General features: G+C 43.9%; 1 protein-coding gene across 1 annotated transcript; it reads right to left on the bottom strand.

Moving 5' to 3' along the window:
* Positions 1 to 4,688: 4,688 nt before the first annotated feature.
* Positions 4,689 to 5,981, bottom strand: LOC119951533 (gastrula zinc finger protein XlCGF8.2DB-like; the record flags this gene model as incomplete). The annotated part of the gene is made up of 1 exon (XM_038774730.1): positions 4,689 to 5,981. A coding segment is annotated over one exon (735 nt), but the record flags the coding sequence as incomplete, so codon positions are not given.
* Between the last annotated feature and the right edge of the window lie 13,776 nt (positions 5,982 to 19,757).

Here is a 19,757-nt window from a genome sequence, read left to right as displayed (position 1 = left end):
CGGTCATGATCAGTCTGTAGCAGCGTAACCCTCTCTGGCTCCTTCTTTGACAGTAATTCTTGTGGAATTCAGCCTCAGGAGTCTGGCTCCTTCTTTGACAGAAATTTCCTGGGAACTCGGCCTCAGGAATCTTCAGTACTTGGCCAGCAAGGAAGACCTTCAGAACCTCTACTTTTATCCCCAAAGTGACCATTACCTCACGTCAGAGTGGGCCTGTTGTAACATGACCATTGGTCAATTTGGCCATTAGATTAATTTAATTGGGATCCCCAATTGCTTACACCAGCTTCTTTCAGTATCGTAGACAGGGGCGGCACAGTGGTTAGCACTGCTGCCTCACAGCGTCAGGGACCCAAGTTCAATTCCATCCTTGGGTGACTGTGTGGAGTTTGTACTTTCTCCACATGTCTGCGTGTGTTTCCTCAGGTGCTCTGGTTTCCTCCCACAGTCCAAATATGAGCAGGTTAAGTGGAGTTAAGGGGTAATGAGGATAGGTTGGGAGAGTGGGCCAAGGTAGGGTGCTCATTCAGTGGATCGGTGCAGACTCAATGGAATAAATCGCCTCCTTCTGCACTGCAGGAATTCTATGATCCTATGTATACATTGGAACTGTTTCATACGATCTCTTTATCTGATTCAAACAATCCCTTATTCATACAGTTTCAAATGTTGCGGCTAATCAGAGCTTGAAGGTCTCTCTTGCCAGTACATTTATCTTCATTGCACATTCTTTACATACACAGAATTAAGCTTTTACATTTTTACAGCAAATAAAACCCAGTCTTTCACGATAACTACTAATTCATTATTGATTCATTAATCCTAACTCAATTAGCTCATTACTTATTCAGTCATTTGTTACTGACTGGTAGCTGATCAATATTGTTGATTAACAAAAGATACATTGGTGCAAAGAGCTTGTTTTGTAGAAGGCTATTCCTTTCTTTCTTATGAACCTTGATTGGATTGAACAATGGGACTTGGACTTGTGCCAGACTTTAACAACATATTATGTCCTATAGGTTTACAAAATTCTGGAACAATGTTAGTTTGAACAATTTCTATGAGTTCAATCATTTATGGAAAAATGTTGGTTGAAAAACTATTCATTTAAAAAATAATGGTCGTCACATGCTGGAGTTTAACATGGCTTCCTTGACCTTGTTACACATAACAATGATGCAGGCGGACGATAATATATTAACAATAATCGCTTATTCTCAAAAGTAGGCTTCAATTAAGTTACTGTGAAAAGCCCCTAGTTGCCACATTCTGGCACCTGTTCGGGGAGGCTGGTACGGGAATTGAACCCGCGCTGCTGGCACTGTTCTGCATTACAAGCCAGCTGTTCAGCCCACTGTGCTAAACCAGCCCCTATAGTGATTGATTTGAACGAAATATCATTTTTAAAATGTGTTCATGGGTTGTGGGCATTGCAGGTTGTGCCAGGATTTATTGCCCATCCCTAATTGCCCTTGAGGGGGCAGTTAAGAGTCATCCACGTTGCTATGGGTCTGAAGTCACATGTAGGCCAGACCAGATAAGGATAACAGATGTTATTATGAAATTATGAATGCTAATAGAATAATGTAACTTTTTATTGCGAGGGGAAATGAATACAAAAGTAGGGAGGTTATGCTTCAGTTATACAGGACATTGGTGAGACCACATCTGGAGCACTGTGTACAGTATTGCTCTCATTTAAGGAATTATGTCAATGTGTTGGAAGCAGTTCAGAGAAGGTTTACTGGACTCATACCTGGAATTGGAGGCTGGTCTTATGAGGAATGATTGGACAGGCTGGACTTGTGTCTGATGGAGTTTCAGTGACTTGATTGAACCGTATAAGGTCCTGAGGGGCCTTGACAGGGTGGATGTAGAAAGGATATTTCCTCTTGTGGGAGAATCTGGAAATTAGAGTCACTTTAAAAGTAATAAGTTACTCATTTAAGGCAGAGGAGAACTTTTTTCTCTCAGAGGGTTGTGAATCTTTGGAACTCCCTTCCTCAAAGGGCAGTGGAAACAGAGTCTTTGAATATTTTGAAGGCAGAGCTGGATAGATTCCTGTTCATCAAGGGGGTGAAGGTTATCGGGGGGGGGGGGGGGGGGGCGGCAGGAATACCACAAGAAATAGGAACAGGAGTAAACCATTCGGCCCTTCCCCGCCATTCAATTATGGCTGATCCAGCATTTCTCTTGGCCACTTTCCTGCCCTTTCCCTGTAATGCTTGATTCTCTCGCTGATCAAGAATCTATCTCAGCCTTAAATATAGGCAAGGACTCTGTCCCCACAGCTCTCAGTTCCAAAGACTCACAACCCTCAGTGAAGACATTTCTCCGTATCTCAGTCTTAATTGGCACCTCTTTATTCTGAGACGGGTCCCTCTGGTCCACAGCTGCAGCAAGACTTCCCGACTCTTATACTCCAACCCCCTTGGAATCAGGGCCAACATTCCATTAGCTTCCTGATTACCTGCTGCACCTGTCTGCTAGCTTCCTGTGTTTCCTGCACAAGTTCCCCCGAGTCCTTTTGTGTTGCAGCTTTCTGCAGTTTTTCTTCATTTAAATAATACTGTTTCCCTTCCAAAATGAAATTCACATTTTCCCACATTATGTTCCATTTACCAACTTTTTGCCCACTTACATAACCTATCTCATTGCAAATTGTTTGTACCCCCCTCCTCGCAACTTGTCTTTGCTCGTTCTCCCCGTGTCTGTGTGGGTTTCCTCCGATTTCCTCCCACAGTCCAAAGAAGTGCAGGTTAGGTGGACTGGCTATGCTAAATTGCCCTTAGTGTTCAAAATGGTTAGGAGGGGTTACGGGGATAGGGTGGAGGTGAGGGCTTTAGTGGCTCGGTGCAGACTTCATAAGCCGAATGGCCTCCTTCTGCACTGTATGTTCTATTGCACCTAGTACATTCGCTTCGACCTCCAAGTCATTATGAGATATTATAAACAGTTGTGGTCCCAGAACTGATCCTTGTGTAACCCCACTGGTTACAGTTCGCTGTTTCCTGTCCATCAACCAATTCTCTTCCATCCCAATATTCGAGCTCCATAATCATGAGCTCTTATCTTATAACTTAACCCTTTTGTGAAGTACCTTGTCGAACGCCTTCCAAAAGTCCAAACACATCACATCTACTGGTTCCCCTCTATCCTGGTTGTGATAAATTAACCAGACATCGTTTCCCTTTCATGAAGTCATGCTGACTCTGCTTATTGTGATTTTCCAAATATGTTGGTATTACTTCCTTAATAATTGATTCCAGAATGTTTCCAACAATAAAGTTAGACAAATTGGTCTACATTTACCAGCTTTTTGCTTCACTCCCTTTTTGTATAGGGATGTCACATTTGCAGTTCTCCAATCCTCCGGTACTTCTCCAGAATCCAAGGATTTTTGGAAAATTATAACCAATGCATCCATTGTCTCTGTAGCCATTTCTTTAGGATCCTAAGATGCAAGCATCAGGGCCGGGAACTTACCTGCCTTTAGTCCCATTAGATTGTCTAACATGATTTGTCCAGTGATTTAATTCCTCCCCCTATTCTTTAGCATTAATGGGATGTTCAAAGTCTCTTCAACCATAAAGACTGCTGCAAAATATCTGTTTAACTCCTCTGCCATTTCCTTGTTCCCCATAACTATCTCCCAGATTTATTTTCTAAGGGGCCTGTGTGGAGTTGAGGTTACAATTAGTTCAGCCGTGAACTTACTGAATGGTGGAGCAGGCTCGAGGGGCCGAGGGCCTATTCCTGCTCCTAATTCATATGTTATCACATCCATTATAATAGATTGTAGCAATTTCCCTCCTACTGATGTCAGGCTAATGGGTCTGTAGTTCCCCATTTTCTCTCTCCCTCCTTAAATAGTGGGGTTACATTTACCACCTTCCAATCCGCAGGAACCATTCCAGAATCTATAGAATTTTGAAAGATGATCACCAATGTATCCATTATCTCTATAGCCGCCTCTTTCAACACTCTGGGATGTAGAGCATCAGCTTTTGGGGATTTATTAATTTTTCATCCAAAAAATTCTCCAGTGCTACTTTTTCACTCATGCTCACAATTGTGAGAACCCCTTGGTTCTCTCGTGTTTTGGGACGATTTCTGTATCTTCTTCCATGAAGACAGACACACATTGTTTAGTTTCTCTGCCATTTCCTTATTCCCCATTATAAACTCTCCTGTCTCTGTCTGGAATGGACCCACATTGGCCTTTGCTAATCTTTTCCTTTTCACATTCCTATAGGAGCTTTTCCAGTTCTCCCCAGTTTGCTCTCATATTCTATTTTCTCTTCATCAGTTTCTTGGTCCTCCTTTGCTGAATTCTAAAACACATTCCCAATCCTCAGGGTTACCACTATTTTTGCCACTTTATGAGCCTCTTCCTTGGATCTAATGGAATCTGTAACTTTTCTTGTTAGCTACGGTTGCATCACCTTTCCTGTTGGATTTTTGATTCTTAAAGGACTTTATATCTGAGCAGCTGTGAAAATGAACGAAATGCAGCGCTGGATATAACCGAGAGCAGAAACAATAACAGAAGCCAACTCCTGCCATCAATTGTGAACCTTTTGGTGTCTCAGTAGGTGGGAAGAATTACTGCATCACTTTTCCTGTGGAGTTTCTGTTCCTGAAAGGAATGTGTATTTGTTGCAAATATGTAATAAATCCTTAAATGCTCGCAGATGTCTGTTTATTGACTAATCTTTTGTTGCAATTTCCAAATCTCCCACAGACAACCTGTCTCTCATACCTCAACAGTTTCCTTCTTTGAGAAACACCCAGAAAAATTAAACAAAGAACCATGTAACCACTATAGCCCATCTTCATGGCAACGTGGCATGCTTTAGGGGGTTCCAAACAGAAATGGGAACTAAATATCTTCCAACTTCCAACATACTTCCACTCTGTGACCCTTGTGAAATTGGAAACCACATATTCGCAACAAAGCTCAAAGAGCATCAGCCCACTGGAGGAAACGTTGCGAGACCAGTCGTTCCAGCAGAAAGAAACCCCGACCATCCGTATTGAGCAACTGACAGGATTAATACATTGCAGTTCCGAATGTAATTGAGAGCAGAAACAATAACAGCAGAATCCAATCCCTGCAATCATTTGTGAACTTGGTGGTGTCTCAGTAGTTGCGATGAAACACAAAATGTGTTCCCACATTGAGAGCAGATGAACGGCCTCTCCCCTGTGGGAACTCGCCGGTGTCTCCGCAGGTAGATGGATCACTCAATGCCTCCGCTAATCGGAGCAGGTGAATGGCCTCTCCCCGTGTGAACTCGCTGATGTCTCTGCAGGCTGGATGAATGTCGGAATCCTTTCTCACAATGAGAGCAGGTGAATGGCTTCTGCCCAGTGTGAATTCGCTGGTGACTCTTCAAGTGGGATAACTGAGTGAATCCATTACCACACTGAGAGCAGATGAACGGCTTCTCCCCAGTGTGAAATCGCTCATGTCTCCACAGGGTGGATGAATGTCTGAATCCCTTCCCACACTGAGAACAGATGAACGGCCTCTCCCCTGTGTGAACCCGCTGGTGTATCTTCAGGCTGGATAACTGAGCGAATCCCTTCCCACACTGAGAGCAGGTGAACGGCCTCTCCCCAGTGTGAATTCGCTGGTGTGTCCGCAGGGTGGATAAATCTCTGAATTCCTTCCCACAGTGAGAGCAGGTGAACGGTCTCTCCCCAGTGTGAACTCGCTGGTGTGCCTGCAGGTGGGGTGACTGAGTAAATCCTTTCCCACACTGAGAGCAGGTGAATGGCTTCTCCCCAGTGTGAATTCGCTGATGTGACTTCAGGCTAAATAACGCAGTGAATTCCTTCCCACACTGAGAGCAGGTGAATGGCTTCTCCCCGGTGTGAACCCGCTGGTGTGTCTTCAGGTTGGATACCTGAGTGAATCCCTTCCCACACTGAGAGCAGGTGAATGGCTTTTTCCCAGTGTGAACCGTGGTGTGACTCAGCTAGGATAACACAGTGAACCTTCTCACATCAGGCTAGATAACACAGTGAATCCCTTCTTACACTGAGAGCAGGTGAACGGTCTCTCCCCAGTATGAATTCGCTGATGTGACTTCAGGGTGGATGAATGTCTGAATCCCTTCTTACACTGAGAGCAGGTAAACGGCTTCTCCACAGTGTGAACTCTTTCATGTGACTTCAGGCTGGATAATTCAGTGAATCCCTTCCCACACACAGAGCAGGTAAATGGCCTCTCCCCAGTGTGACTGCGTCGATGAATCTCCAGCTTAGATCGGACTCTGAATCTCTTCCCACAGACTTCACATTTCCACGGTTTCTCCATGTTTTGGGTCTCGTGGTAACTCTCCAGATCAGACAATCAGTCAAAGCCTTGACCACACACAGAACACGTGTCCGGTCTCTCCCCGCTGTGAATGGTGTGATGTTTTTTTCAGGCTATGTAACTGGTTAAAGCTTTTTCCACAGTCAGTGCTCTGGAACACTCTCACTCGGGTGTGTGTGTCTCGGTGCTTTTCCAGTCACACTGATGTTTAAAATCGTCTGAAGCGAACGGGACAGACAAACATTTTTCCTCCCTTCTCGATTCAAAGGCCGATGATATTCAGGCCCCGATGAACCGAGCGACTCTGGCAGATCGAGATGTGACTTTTGAGATTTCTGTCTGTAATTCCTCCTCTTCTAATATCCTGTAAAAACAATTTACAAAAGACATCATTGTCAGTAAAGGATAGAAACTCAGAACAGACAATTTTAATTCCTCTGGAACATTTTATCCTCTCTCACTCCGCAAAGGCTGTAAATCTCCATCCCACACACTCTCCCTCCATTCTCACCCTGCTCCACAACGAGTGAAGAACTCCCTCCTCATCTCAGCTTTCTCTCCATTTTCCTGCCTGTTTTCCATAACCCTCGACTCCCTGGTCATCAGAAATCTGTCTGGGTGGGAACAATGTGATGCGGCGCAGGAGTAGCTGCTTTTCCGCAGGTTCTGATGCCACTCGGCTGGAATCCGTCATTTATCCTGATTGCTCGGCACTCATCTACCTGATCCTTGAATTAATATTTGTTGTCATGTCTCTGGAAGACATCGGGATTAGAAAAGGTAAGATTAAGAAATCCGTTGATAAAAGAGCACAGGCGGATTCAGTGGGGGTGGAGCCGCCTTTTCAACATAGCGGCCTGACCCTCAGGAGGTCTCTCGACCCCGTGCTCTCCGGGGCTCTCTCGGAGGCGGTGAAGATGATGGCTGATTCAATTAGCTGATTCAATATCTGTGAGCTCATGAGGCCGAGCTGTAAAATACCATGAAGAGGCTCGTTGATCCCGAGGCTGCGAGGGAGACCGGGAAAGTGAAGGATGGGGGAGGGAATATGGTCTTGGACCCGACCAATGAGAATGGGGTGTTTCGGGACTTCTATAGCAAGCTGTACGGGTCGGAACCCCCAGCCGGGGCGGAGGCGATGAGGCGGATTTTAGAGGGGTTGGAGATCCCGAAGGTGGAAGAGGAGCTGGTGGAGGCCCTGGGGACCCAATTGCGCTGGTAGAAGCATCCTTCACTTTCCCGGTCTCCCTCGCAGTCTCCTGCTTCGTCAACTGGTGCACCAGCATCTGGCTCGCCTTCTCCCCGTACGCATTCACCACCCCCTTACCCTTCTCCACTCCCCCACCGCCTTTCCTGTAGATAGACCCCTGATGGATCTCTGTGTCTATTCGGAACCCTGGATATCCGTTATCCCTTCTTCGTTCCCAAATAACAGAGGTCAAGTCTGTGCTTTTTGGCAAAGTTCAGTTGAACTGTATTTGTCAGCTTGTGTCACTGGTAAACTTTATTTGTCAACATAAGATTAGGTCAGATTGATTGTCTTTAGTGAATACAGGAGTTCAGTTTAGAACATACAGGGCAGAAGGAGGCCATTCGGCCTATCGAGTCTGCACCGACCCATTTAAGCCCTCACTTCCACCCTATCTCCGTAACCCAATAACCTATCCTAACATTTTTTTGGTCACTAAGGGCAATTTATCATGGCCAATCCACTGAACCTGCATATCTTTGGACTGTGGGAGGAAACCGGAGCACCCGGTGGGAAACCATGCAGACATGGGGAGAACGTGCAGACTCCGAACAGACAGTGACCCAGCAGGGAATCGAACCTGGAACTCTGGTGCTGTGAAGTCACACTACTAATCACTTGTGCTACCATGCTGCCCAATTTCATTCAATTACAAATTGTGGTAATTCTTCAAATTATAATAGACAGAATAAAATGACTGAGTGATTTAAAAGAAAGAAAGATGGTGATTTAGCAAAAACAAGTAAAGGAAATAGGTTTCAGAAAGAGATAGATATGTAGTATTGTGTGAAGCAAATAATGGCATGATGGGAAAACTAGTCAAGTCTTCTTGGTACAAGTGAATTTAAACTGATTTTCATATAACCTAAGGCCCAGAATACAGAGACAGCCGAGGTCAGCATGTCTTGGGAACTGGGTGACTCTGAGAGTCTAGATAAGGCTTGGAGCTAGAAGTAGTCTTTATACATAACAAGCTGAACAACAGTCTCTGCCTGTATGTAAACAACTTCTTCCCTTTCTTAAAACAAAGACAAGATAATGATATGAGACTCCAGTCCCCTAAAGGTCAGAAGGTGACGCCATTGTAACGATTATTACTTATGTTTTACTTTCAATCAAATTCCTGACCAAGCTGTATTCATGTTATCTTGATCCTATAATGTATAAGAATCGCCTTATTCTTCTGTACTATCGCAGACTTGGGACGGACTCCGCAGTTTGTAATTGACTGCCTTCCGACTTTCCAAGTTTCTGCCATTTTCTGCTAGCAGTTCTAATTAGTGAATAAAGTTCAGTTTTGCTTACCTAATGAATGCTGTTTGAATTTCTCTATCACAGTCAAGACGCGGGGAAAATATAAAATACAACATTTGGCGCTGCGAGAAAAAATCCAATATCCTGAAGTGAGCTTCCATGAGGGACTGAGAAAAAGTGATCAAAGCCATGACCGGAGTAAAGAGACGGACGCCGGCACAAGGTAAGATTGACCTTGGTCTCTCTCTCTCTCGGATCTGTGCTGCGACCCCTCATCCCTGACGGAAGTAACTAAACAGGTGACGGTTCTCGAATCTAAATTTGACTGTGAGTACATTTTGTTTGTGTAATTAGCAGCAGGTCAGGGACCTTGTTGATCTCGTTTTTCATCCGCATCAGATTTATACAGGCTGTCAATAAGTTTGGGTCAGGGACCCTGTCAATAAGTTTTGGGGTCAGGGACCCTCTCAGTAATTGTTTTCGGGTCAGGGACCCTGTCAGTAATTTTTGGGGTCGGGGACCCTCCAATTTGATTTAGTACCAGAAATTTTGTTTGAGCGTTTTTTTTGCCTGGGGCACATTTTACTGACATTATGCGACAAACTTTAGACAAAGCTAGGGGCAATTCCCCTCTATTTTTCATATGTTTAGAAACCTCTTCTCAAGAACGTAATATTCGAAGATTGGCTGCAGCGCTGCTTTAAACAATAAATTAGGTAACGATATCTGGCCACTAGGTAACACAGGGATCTTGGAACTTAATAGTATTGAGGGTGAAAAAAAAGCAATCTGGAAAAAAAAATGCCGGTTTCAAATTGTTTAATTTTACAGTGGAAAAAAACAGTCCACTTAACGCAACGAACAATCACAATGAGTTGGAGAGATAAAGCCCGCAAAAGAGATATTAATGAGTGTGTGAACGGTAAAGCGAAAAATTGGGAGACTTTAAAATTGTAATGTGAGCTTTGGGATAAAGACAATCAAAATGATAAAAAGCAATTCGGCAATAAGAAACCTCCTCTCACCAGACAGATAGGGCTAGCTCGTAAGATTATAGGAAAGGAGGATCCTCCCAGTTGCTCTGGCATGCCGATGTTCCCATATTCAAGCGATACGGAAGACGAGGAGAATTTGAACCCTGGACCCCACCCTCATTTTGCGCTCCCCGATTTTACAATTCCACTTTCCCAAGTCCTGACTCCCACTTCTGATCCCATTACCAATGAAACTCCTGCTAACGTATCCCCCTTAGCGACACGCACTCGGTCACAGACGCAAGCCGTAAATATCGAACAACCCTTCTCTACGGAAAACATGATAATTGACTAAAAGGTATTGATTAAAAGATCCACAATAAGGAAATTATAGAAGTGAAGTTAATAAGTTACCGATTTAGAAGCATGCTGGGAATAATGACTGGATTTTAACATTTCTTTTGCATGAAATTTAGATGATCGGATGATGTTAACTAACTACTGCTTGGAATGTTGTACTGGCCTTATTATGATAACAAGTGGTTCTTCTAAAGGACAACAATATGCATATTCGAATTGTTTTTAAACTATTGGCAAAACATTCATATTTCCTCTTGCAAATGTTCCCAAGCTTCCCAAAATGTTTCAAAGTTGTTCAGTTCACACTATATCAGTTTAAAAGAAAGTAACTTTACGAATAAGAGTAATTGAAATATGAATAAGTTTTTAGATTGCGTGAAAAGACGTAAATGGCATCACGCCAAGTTCTCCGCCCCTTAGATTCTGCAGGAAACATTAACCATTTCAGCAGACAGTTGGTCTTTTCTGAATTGACAAAGAAGAAATACTTCTCAAAGAATAGCTAATACCTCTAAAATTAATCAGTGCAAATTGACTTAAATGGAATAACACAGATAAAGTTTTCGAAAGAGAATGAAAAATTTTTGTTCAAAATTTGTCCGCAAGGACAAGGGCTGAATCCAAGAGAGAGAAAGAGAGACAGAGAAAGAGATTGAAGGAGAGAGAGAGAGCCAGCGACAGAGACAGGAACTGTTAGAGATAGCGAAAGAGAGCGAGCCCGGGAGATGGAGAGGTAGGCAGATAAAGAGAAAGAGCAACAAGAGTTCCAAAGACAGACAGAGTTATGTAGAGAGGGAGAGAGATAGATAAGAGAGAGAGGGAAAGAATTCATATTTCATTTTTCAGACTTTGACTTTAAAAATTATGTTTCAAGCTGTGATTATTTGAAAGAGGTAAAGAGATATTGATGCCAACATGGTCCTTGTTATTACCTGAAACCTTCGCGATAAAAGGTTCCCGTTAACTTTGTAAGGCGGGTGGCATAGAATCTTTACAGTGTCACCTTCGAGCTGTTAATTAGTTTGTACGGAGCGCGATTACTCCGTGATTTAAATTATAATCTACTGCAGATGCGGATAACTCTGCTTAATAACACATAAACAGGGCAAAAAGCGTGCGGACCCTGACATAAAACATCACACACGTAATTTCCTTAATCAATTGTTAAAATTGTAATCGGAAGGACCTATCTGGCATCAGACAAAGTGGGCAATGGGTAAAACTTTAGATACAACTTTTTAAAATGGCAGCGTACTGCAAACGCTGTGTGAACAACTAAAGACCTATCAACAGTAATAGAAGCTTAACAAGTGATTTAGGAAAATAATAGGGCGTCAACTGCTAAAAAGTTAGTTGCTCTATGGAGGGAATATTGTCCAAAATTGAAGGATGCTTCCTTGTTAGCCAGCTGGCAGGATAAAGAATTAAAATTGAGTATAGAATTGACAGATCTTGAAAACGGAATGCGCATATGGAAAAGAACCAAGTTAGGCTATCCACCTTGATTAGAAAGTTGCTGATTAGACACTGCAAATTCGGAGCGGTAATACAGTGCATTGATAATGGTATGTTTATAGAACTGTCTCAAATACGAGGTCACCAGCGGCAAGATTTAATAACTTCTGTGCCTGCGCCTGATTGCTCTGTGTTCTATGCTGGCAGCTAACGTTAACCCTGAGTACCACTGTTTAAAACACCCGATAGAGTCCAGATGAGAGAATATAGTGACCCAAGCCTTGATAACCGCATTACTATATCACCTATCCCGCAGGCCCAGCTTCGAAACTTTCCCCTATTCACTACTCCACAGTGGTGGTCGACTGATTTTGATCCCTCACACTTTTCACCTCCCTTAGATATTCCCAATCCACATGTCACTCTTTGCTACGATCATACAGTAACCTCGCCCGATTTGGAGAGCATTTACCAAGACAAAAGAAGGGTCTGCCTTTCTTGTCAATTTACCCCACAGCCTATGACATCAGTCGAGACTTGTATCACCCCACGTGACCCTTTCTGTCAACGAAGGCTACAATGCCAAGTCCTTGGGATTTCAGGCAGCTGCACTACGAGGACAAGCTGATCCTTTCCTTAATGATAGTCAAACCCTACCCGCAGGCACTTTAGAATATTTTAAACGCCCATTTGTCCACATTGGCACACTGCACCATCATCATTCAACCCAATCTATGACTCATGAACTACCCGCAGATTTATGGGCAGCCTCCAAACACGAAGTTGTTCTCACTAATGTCCCTCCTGTTGTTATTAGAGTCAAACCTGATATGCCCTTACCCTCTATTTCACAGTATCCTTTGCGGCCCGAGGCTGAAGAAGGAGTCTCGGTTCTGATTCAATCGTTCCTTCAACAGGGAATTTTGATACCATGCCAATCACCCTGTAACACCCCGATTCTTCCAGTTCCTAAGATAGGAAGACCATCCGAATAGCGTTTAGTCCAAGACCTCCGGCTTATTAATCAGATAGTTGAACCCTTACATCCCATTGTCCCAAATCCAGCGACAATCCTTAGCAATGTCCCACCGGAAGTGACTATTTTTACCCTTCTTGATTTGCAACATCCCTTTTTTGTGATACCCCACGCCCCTGAATCACAGTATTTGTTTGCCTTTACATTTAAGAAGACGCAATACACTTGGACTCGACTTCCACAGGGCTTCATTCATTCTCCAACCCATTTCTCACAGGCATTGCACTCCCAGTTAGCGACATTAGCACCTCCTGGTGGCTCCACCATCATTCAATACGTTGATGACTTACTCCTTGCCAGCCCTGATTTCATCGCTAACCAGCGTGACACCTTTTACCTGCTCATCCGTCTCCATTCATGGGGATATGTGATCCCGCCCGCTAAAGTTCATAAAGGCCAACGACAAGTCAAATTTTTGGATGTCCTAATTAGTGCTACTGATCGCTCCCTTACTCAAGAACGCATTACTCCTATACTGCAGACCCCATTTCCTACATCGCCCAAGAAGGTGTAAGCCTTTTTATGATTAGTGAACTTTTGCAGACAATGGATTCCGAATGTTACTGTACATACTAAAGAATTAACTCCGTATTCTTCTCAAAATGCTCCTCTTAAGTTTGAACTACCTGATTCAGCAAAGCTATCTTTTATTACCCTGAAAAACGCCCTGGCTATCGCCCCAGCACACAACCTATGTATGACAGACCTTTTCACCCAAATTCTTACTGCTGTCCATTTGTTAGCACAGGCAGCCTCTAATCTAACCCTTCACCAACCAGTACAAGTGCATACTTCACACTCTATTGTGGCTCTCCTAACGTCTCAGCAAACCCAGCATCTGACTCAAGCGCGATTGAGCCGCTATGATGTTTCACTATTGCAAAACCCCTACCTCTCTTTTCATTATTGTTCAACCTTAAATCCAGCTGCGTTCCTCGAATAGCCCCCCGATAACCTTGAAGACCCACCACACGATTGTTTGCTTCAGAATCACTTCCGTACCGCACCTCGCCCAGATTTAACAGACAGGCCTATTGATAATCCAGATCTAATTTTTTATGTTGATGGCAGTTCTTCCATTTCCCCATTTCCCGTCCCACAGTCGAAATATGCCGTGGTAACCGACACTGACGTGCAGGAAGCAGCAGCCTTCCAGACCCCTGCCTCTGCACAAAAAGCCGAGCTATTCGCCCTTACTCAAGCATGTATTTTGGCCACAGATAAAAGTACTAATGTTTACATTGATTCTAGATATGCCTTTGGCGTGACCCCATGATTTCGGCCGCCTCTGGCAACAGCGAGGTTTTCTCACCTCTGTGGGAACTCCCATTCAAAATGCACTTTGGGTTAAAAATCTCCTCGATGCTATTCAGCTTCCCCGTCAATTGGCAGTTATTAAATGTGTTGCGCACATGAAGGGTGACACTCCTGTTCAATTAGGAAATGCCCGTGCTGATTCAGCTGCTAAAACTGCAGCTTCATCAACCTCTTTAATTGTTCCCAGTGGGGCTAATCAGGCTCTAAACCAGGTACCTGCATTGCGGACGAAGGGCATGCCAGAGATAGCTGAAATTCAAAATTTACAGAGGGACGCCTCTGATTCTGAGCGAACACTATGGAAGTCAATGGGGTGTTCGCACTCCTTGACACGAGACCTCTGGCTGACTCCAGTTGGTCAAGTTTGTATTCCGAATTCTTTATTGCCGTTACTTGTTAATTATTTGCATTCTTGTACCCATCTTGGCAAGGAGGGAGTGGTACAGCTACTCCTAAAAACTTGGTGGCACCCAGATTTGAATACAGCAAATGCGGCTGGATCGATGCGTCATTTGCATGAAACATAATAAGGGTAAAGGTATTAAATGCCCTCCGGGAACCACCCCCTTGCCAGATGATCTTTTTGCTTGTATACAGCTTGATTTTATCGAATTGCCAAAAGCACAGTGCTATAAATATTGTTTAGTAATAATTGATGTGTTTAGTAAATGGATTGAAGCATTCCCCACCACTAATTGTATGGCACATACAGTAGTGAAGTTGTTGTTAACGGAAGTCATTCCTCATTTTGGGGTACCCAAAATGGTGAGCTCAGACAATGGACCACATTTTGTAGCTCGGATCAATACTGAATTGTGCAAAGCACTTGTAATTAAACAGCAACTGCACTGCAGGCAGCAGGAATTCTGGAAAGAGCCAACGGGACTTTAAAAGAAAAATTATCTAAATTAACTGAAGAAACTGGGTTAAATTGGCTAAAAGTATAACCCTTGGCACTGTTTCAAATGCAAGTGACTCCCCATTCGCGGACCGGACTGTCAGCTGCAGAGATAGTCTATGGTCGGCCAATGAGGACTCCCTGGGATGCCCATGAAAAAAACCCCTAGAGGGAGTAGACCTCCATGTGATGGGGGAACAAATGCAGAACTATTTGATGCAATTAACACTTTCTTTGAAGTTTCTTCACTCACAGGTAAAACAGGTACATCCAGTAACGACAGGGACAGCCGTCCCTCGATATCCAGTGGTCAAACCCGGAGACCTCGTGTTGGTAAAAAACTGGGACAGAAAGAAACTAAGACAACGCTGGAGCGGACCTTTCCTCATATTACTGACGACGCCAACTTCGGTCAAACTTGAAGGACGTTCAAGTTGGATACATCTATCCGATTGCAAGAAGATAGTCTCCAACCCAGACGAGAACACAGGATGAAGATCTTCAGTATAATTTTTGGACTTTCTGGACTACTTAGCCTTGATGGCCACCCAGTAGTAAAAAAACGAACTAAACGAGACCTGCCTTCCAATACCTATTCACATATGTCATATCTTTACGCCGAAAAATTGAATATTAGCAAGTGTTGGGTTTGTACCCACATCCCTGTCCATTCAAGGGAAGGAATACCTCTCCAATCTCTCCCCTTTCATACCACAGAAACAGTTGAATGGATTGTACGACAAAACCAAACAGGAATCAGGGGAGATAGGGGGAATATGAAAATATGGAGATATGTTGGCTATGACATGACTAAATTTTCAGCTTCATATCAACCTACCTATAATCATGCCTTAACTCCACCCTCCCTCACTGTCCACTCATATAATGTTCAAGGTTCCATATGTTTTAATAAATCAGGGAAAGGAAAGTTAATGGGGCAAAGTAGATGCAACCTACCAATACAATCCCCTGGATGACATCAGCTGATGATTTTACAGCCTACAATGGAACCTATTTCATATGCGGCACTAAAGCATATCCGTGTCTCCCCATTGATTGGACAGGATCCTGCTTTTTGGGATATGTCATACCCCAAAAGCGTCACCAATCCACCCTTAAGCACTCCCCCTCGCGAGCAAAAAGAACAATTTCTAAAACGGAACGGGCAAGGCATGAACGAACTGATCTACATGGCCTCAGCATTGGAACATCTGGCAAACATAACTGCAACAGAAGCCAGGGACACTGGACAGGCACTGGCCGAGGTCTCAGCTGAGCTAGTGACTGTCCGGACCGTGGCATTACAAAATCGACTGGCTTTGGATTATCTGTTAGCCTCGCAGGGAGGAACGTGCGCTATCATAGGCCAAGAGTGCTGTACTTACATTCCAGATGGCTCTGAAAATATCACTAACCTGGCCGACCATATTAAGAAACAGGCTGCTCAAATTCAAGAAATTGGCAGTGAATTTCACGACTATAACCCGCCGGGTTGGCTAGGGTTGTTGGGTCATGGATTATTTGACTGGATCTTTAAGGTCTTTATTCTACTGCTACTAATGCTATTAGGGATAGGATTGCTTTCCTACTTGTGTAAATGCATTTTCAAACGAATCATGGATATACCTATTTAGCTAGTTGTCATGATATGACAAAAGGGGGGAGTGTAGTATTGTGTGAAGCAAATAATGGCATGATGGGAAAACTAGTCAAGTCTTCTTGGTACAAGTGAATTTAAACTGATTTTCATATAACCTAAGGCCCAGAATACAGAGACAGCCGAGGTCAGCATGTCTTGGGAACTGGGTGACTCTGAGAGTCTAGATAAGGCTTGGAGCTAGAAGTAGTCTTTATACATAACAAGCTGAACAACAGTCTCTGCCTGTATGTAAACAACTTCTTCCCTTTCTTAAAACAAAGACAAGATAATGATATGAGACTCCAGTCCCCTAAAGGTCAGAAGGTGACGCCATTGTAACGATTATTACTTATGTTTTACTTTCAATCAAATTCCTGACCAAGCTGTATTCATGTTATCTTGATCCTATAATGTATAAGAATCGCCTTATTCTTCTGTACTAGCGCAGACTTGGGACGGACTCCGCAGTTTGTAATTGACTGCCTTCCGACTTTCCAAGTTTCTGCCATTTTCTGCTAGCAGTTCTAATTAGTGAATAAAGTTCAGTTTTGCTTACCTAATGAATGCTGTTTGAATTTCTCTATCACAGTCAAGACGCGGGGAAAATATAAAATACAACAGATAGAGGTACTGAAGGTGATGCAATCGGGCAAGGCCCCTGGCCTGGAGGGGTAGCGGTGAAATTTTATAAGAAATTCTCAGGGGTATTGGGGCCGGTGCTGCTAAGGGATTTTAACAAGGCAAAGAAGCTGGGAGTGCTCCCTCAACGTTGTCACAGGCTTCGATATCCTTCATTCTAAAGCGGGAAAAGGACCCAGAACAATGTGAGTCATCGAGACCGATCTCCCTGCTAAATGTAGATGCTATTGGCTAAGATCTTGGCCTCGAGAATAGAGGATTGTGTCCCAGGAGTGATGAGGGATGACGAGAGGAGTTTGTGAAGGGGAGGCATCTGGCAGCCAACATCAGGAGGCTACTCAATGTGATCACCATACCTCCAGAGGGACGCGAGGTAGAGGTGGTGGTCGCCATGGATGCAGAGAAGGTCTTTGATTGAGTGGAATGGGACTATTTGTGGGAGGTTCTGGGGCGGTTTGGATTTGGACAGTGTTTTGTGGACTGGGTCCAGTTGTTATACCAGACACCAGTATCGTGTGTACAGACAAACCGAGTGAGTTCAGATTATTTCAGGCTGCACCGGGGGACGAGACAGGGCGGCCACTCTCCCTACTGCTGTTTGCCCTGGCTATAGAACCGTTGGTGATGGCACTGAGAGCGTCAGGGGCTAGTAGGATTGTGGACATTATGAAAGAGACCATCCTTTTAGCCAGACAAATAAATGTGTCAAGCTGAGGGAACAAAATGTCAATGTCTTTAAGAGAGAGACAGACCTGGGCCAAGATTTCCGGAGTCTGCACCCTCCCTGGATTCACTTCCTTTCTCTTCAGTTGTTGCAAGTGACCTATTGAAGGTGAGAATGAGAAAAGAAATGGAAAGGGGGAGAAAAGAAAGTGTTTTCCTCACAGATGTTGGAGACAGGAGGAAGGGTCCGTCCTGGCTGCTGGGCCAGAATCCTTCCGGTACTCCTCTCGTCCTATTGGTCAACAGCTCAGCAGAGAGGTCAGGGGTGAGCTTTCCCTCGCACATGCGCAGCCTCTCCTCTCTCTTGGACATGCGCAGTCGGGCCTGGGGAGGAGAAATCACCGAGGAGCTTCTCTCTGGCCGGAGCCACCAGCCGGTTGCCTGGAAACCTTGTCTGGAGGAGTGGGAGCTGCTGCGTCCGCGCGTCGGACCTTCGCACTGGAACCCGAAGACGTCACTGGATTCCTCTGCGTACGCAGGAAAGTTGTTGACCAAATGGAAGAGTTGCTGAACCGGAAGGACTCTCTTCCTCCATCCAATCAGCTCCCCCGTTGTCTGAATGCGGAAGCTGAACAATGTAGAAACCTGGAGCCCCACACAGACTGAAACCTCCTCCTGTCTCCAACATCTGTGAGTAAAACACGTTCTTTTCTCCCCCTTTTCATTTCTTTTCTCATTCTGACCTTCAGTTGGTCACTCGCAGCAACTGATGGAAAATGAAGTGAATCCAGGGAGGGTGCAGACTCTGGAAAGCTTGGCCCAGGTCTCTCTCTCTCTTCAAGACATTGACATCCTTTGCTCCCTCAGCTTGACACATTTATTTGTCTGGCTAAAAGGACGGTCTCTTTCCCAATGTTCACAATTAAAGGGCTGCTTTCCCCAGAAGATGGCTGACATTTAAGGAGACAATAAATTAATATCAGACAGAGATATGTCTTGTGTTGTTATATGGTACACATTAGATATATTATTTAAGGTTCTGTAAAAAAGTACATTTATTATTATTTCCAGTTGTGTAATATTGTGCTGTAGCTATGTTATATATTTCCAGTCATCTCTTCCCTCAGAGGGTTATTAGTCTCTGGATTTCTCTTCCACAGGGACCAGTGGGGTGTGGGGGTCATTGACTATATTCACGGATGAGGTGGACAGATATTTAATTTAGTTTTTAAACCATTGTTTAAACAATGAGTACAATAGAGTAACAGAAAAAATGGTGGAAAATGGGCACAGAGCAGAACAAGAGATATTGCCAACATAAATACAAGCAACACATTGCAGAATTAATTTGGAACAGAGTTTTGAGGGACTCGAGCCTTGAGATGAAATGTCAGATCAATTGAACAACCAGTTAACAGGTTAAAATAGTAAGTGGGAAAAGAGGGTAAGATTATATAAAAACAGAGGATAACAATTCAGTTTGTAAAATATGACAGACTAACCGCATATGAAAATGAATAACACAACATGGATGACATAGAACTCCTATAGCGCAGAAGGCCATTCACCCCTCAAGTCTGCAGTGAGCCTCAGAAAGAGCACTTCACTAAAGCTCACTCCGCATCTTATTCTCTTAACCCGGTGCATTGATCATGGTCAAGCCACCTAACCTGAACAGCTTGGACATTAAGGGGCAATTTAGTGTGACCAATCCACTTTAGCACAGTGGAGCCACCCTTTGGCAATGGCACCCCTCAGTTCTGCCAGGATTAATGCTCGGATAATAGAAGAAAGACGACAGATAATAAGCATATGGCACATCTACCATAACTGAGATAAGATAATACCAGTCCCTGTAACACTTGAGGAGAAGAAGGCATTTAAGCGGCACTCACAATAACAATCCCATCAACAGGATATAAATCAAATTCCGACAACACCATGA

Source organism: Scyliorhinus canicula, chromosome 17, assembly GCF_902713615.1.
Source record: "Scyliorhinus canicula chromosome 17, sScyCan1.1, whole genome shotgun sequence".
In the NCBI taxonomy this organism is placed as follows: domain Eukaryota; kingdom Metazoa; phylum Chordata; class Chondrichthyes; order Carcharhiniformes; family Scyliorhinidae; genus Scyliorhinus; species Scyliorhinus canicula.
The sequence above is the reverse complement of the archived record's forward strand: the minus strand, read 5'-3'. Positions and strand labels throughout refer to the sequence as shown.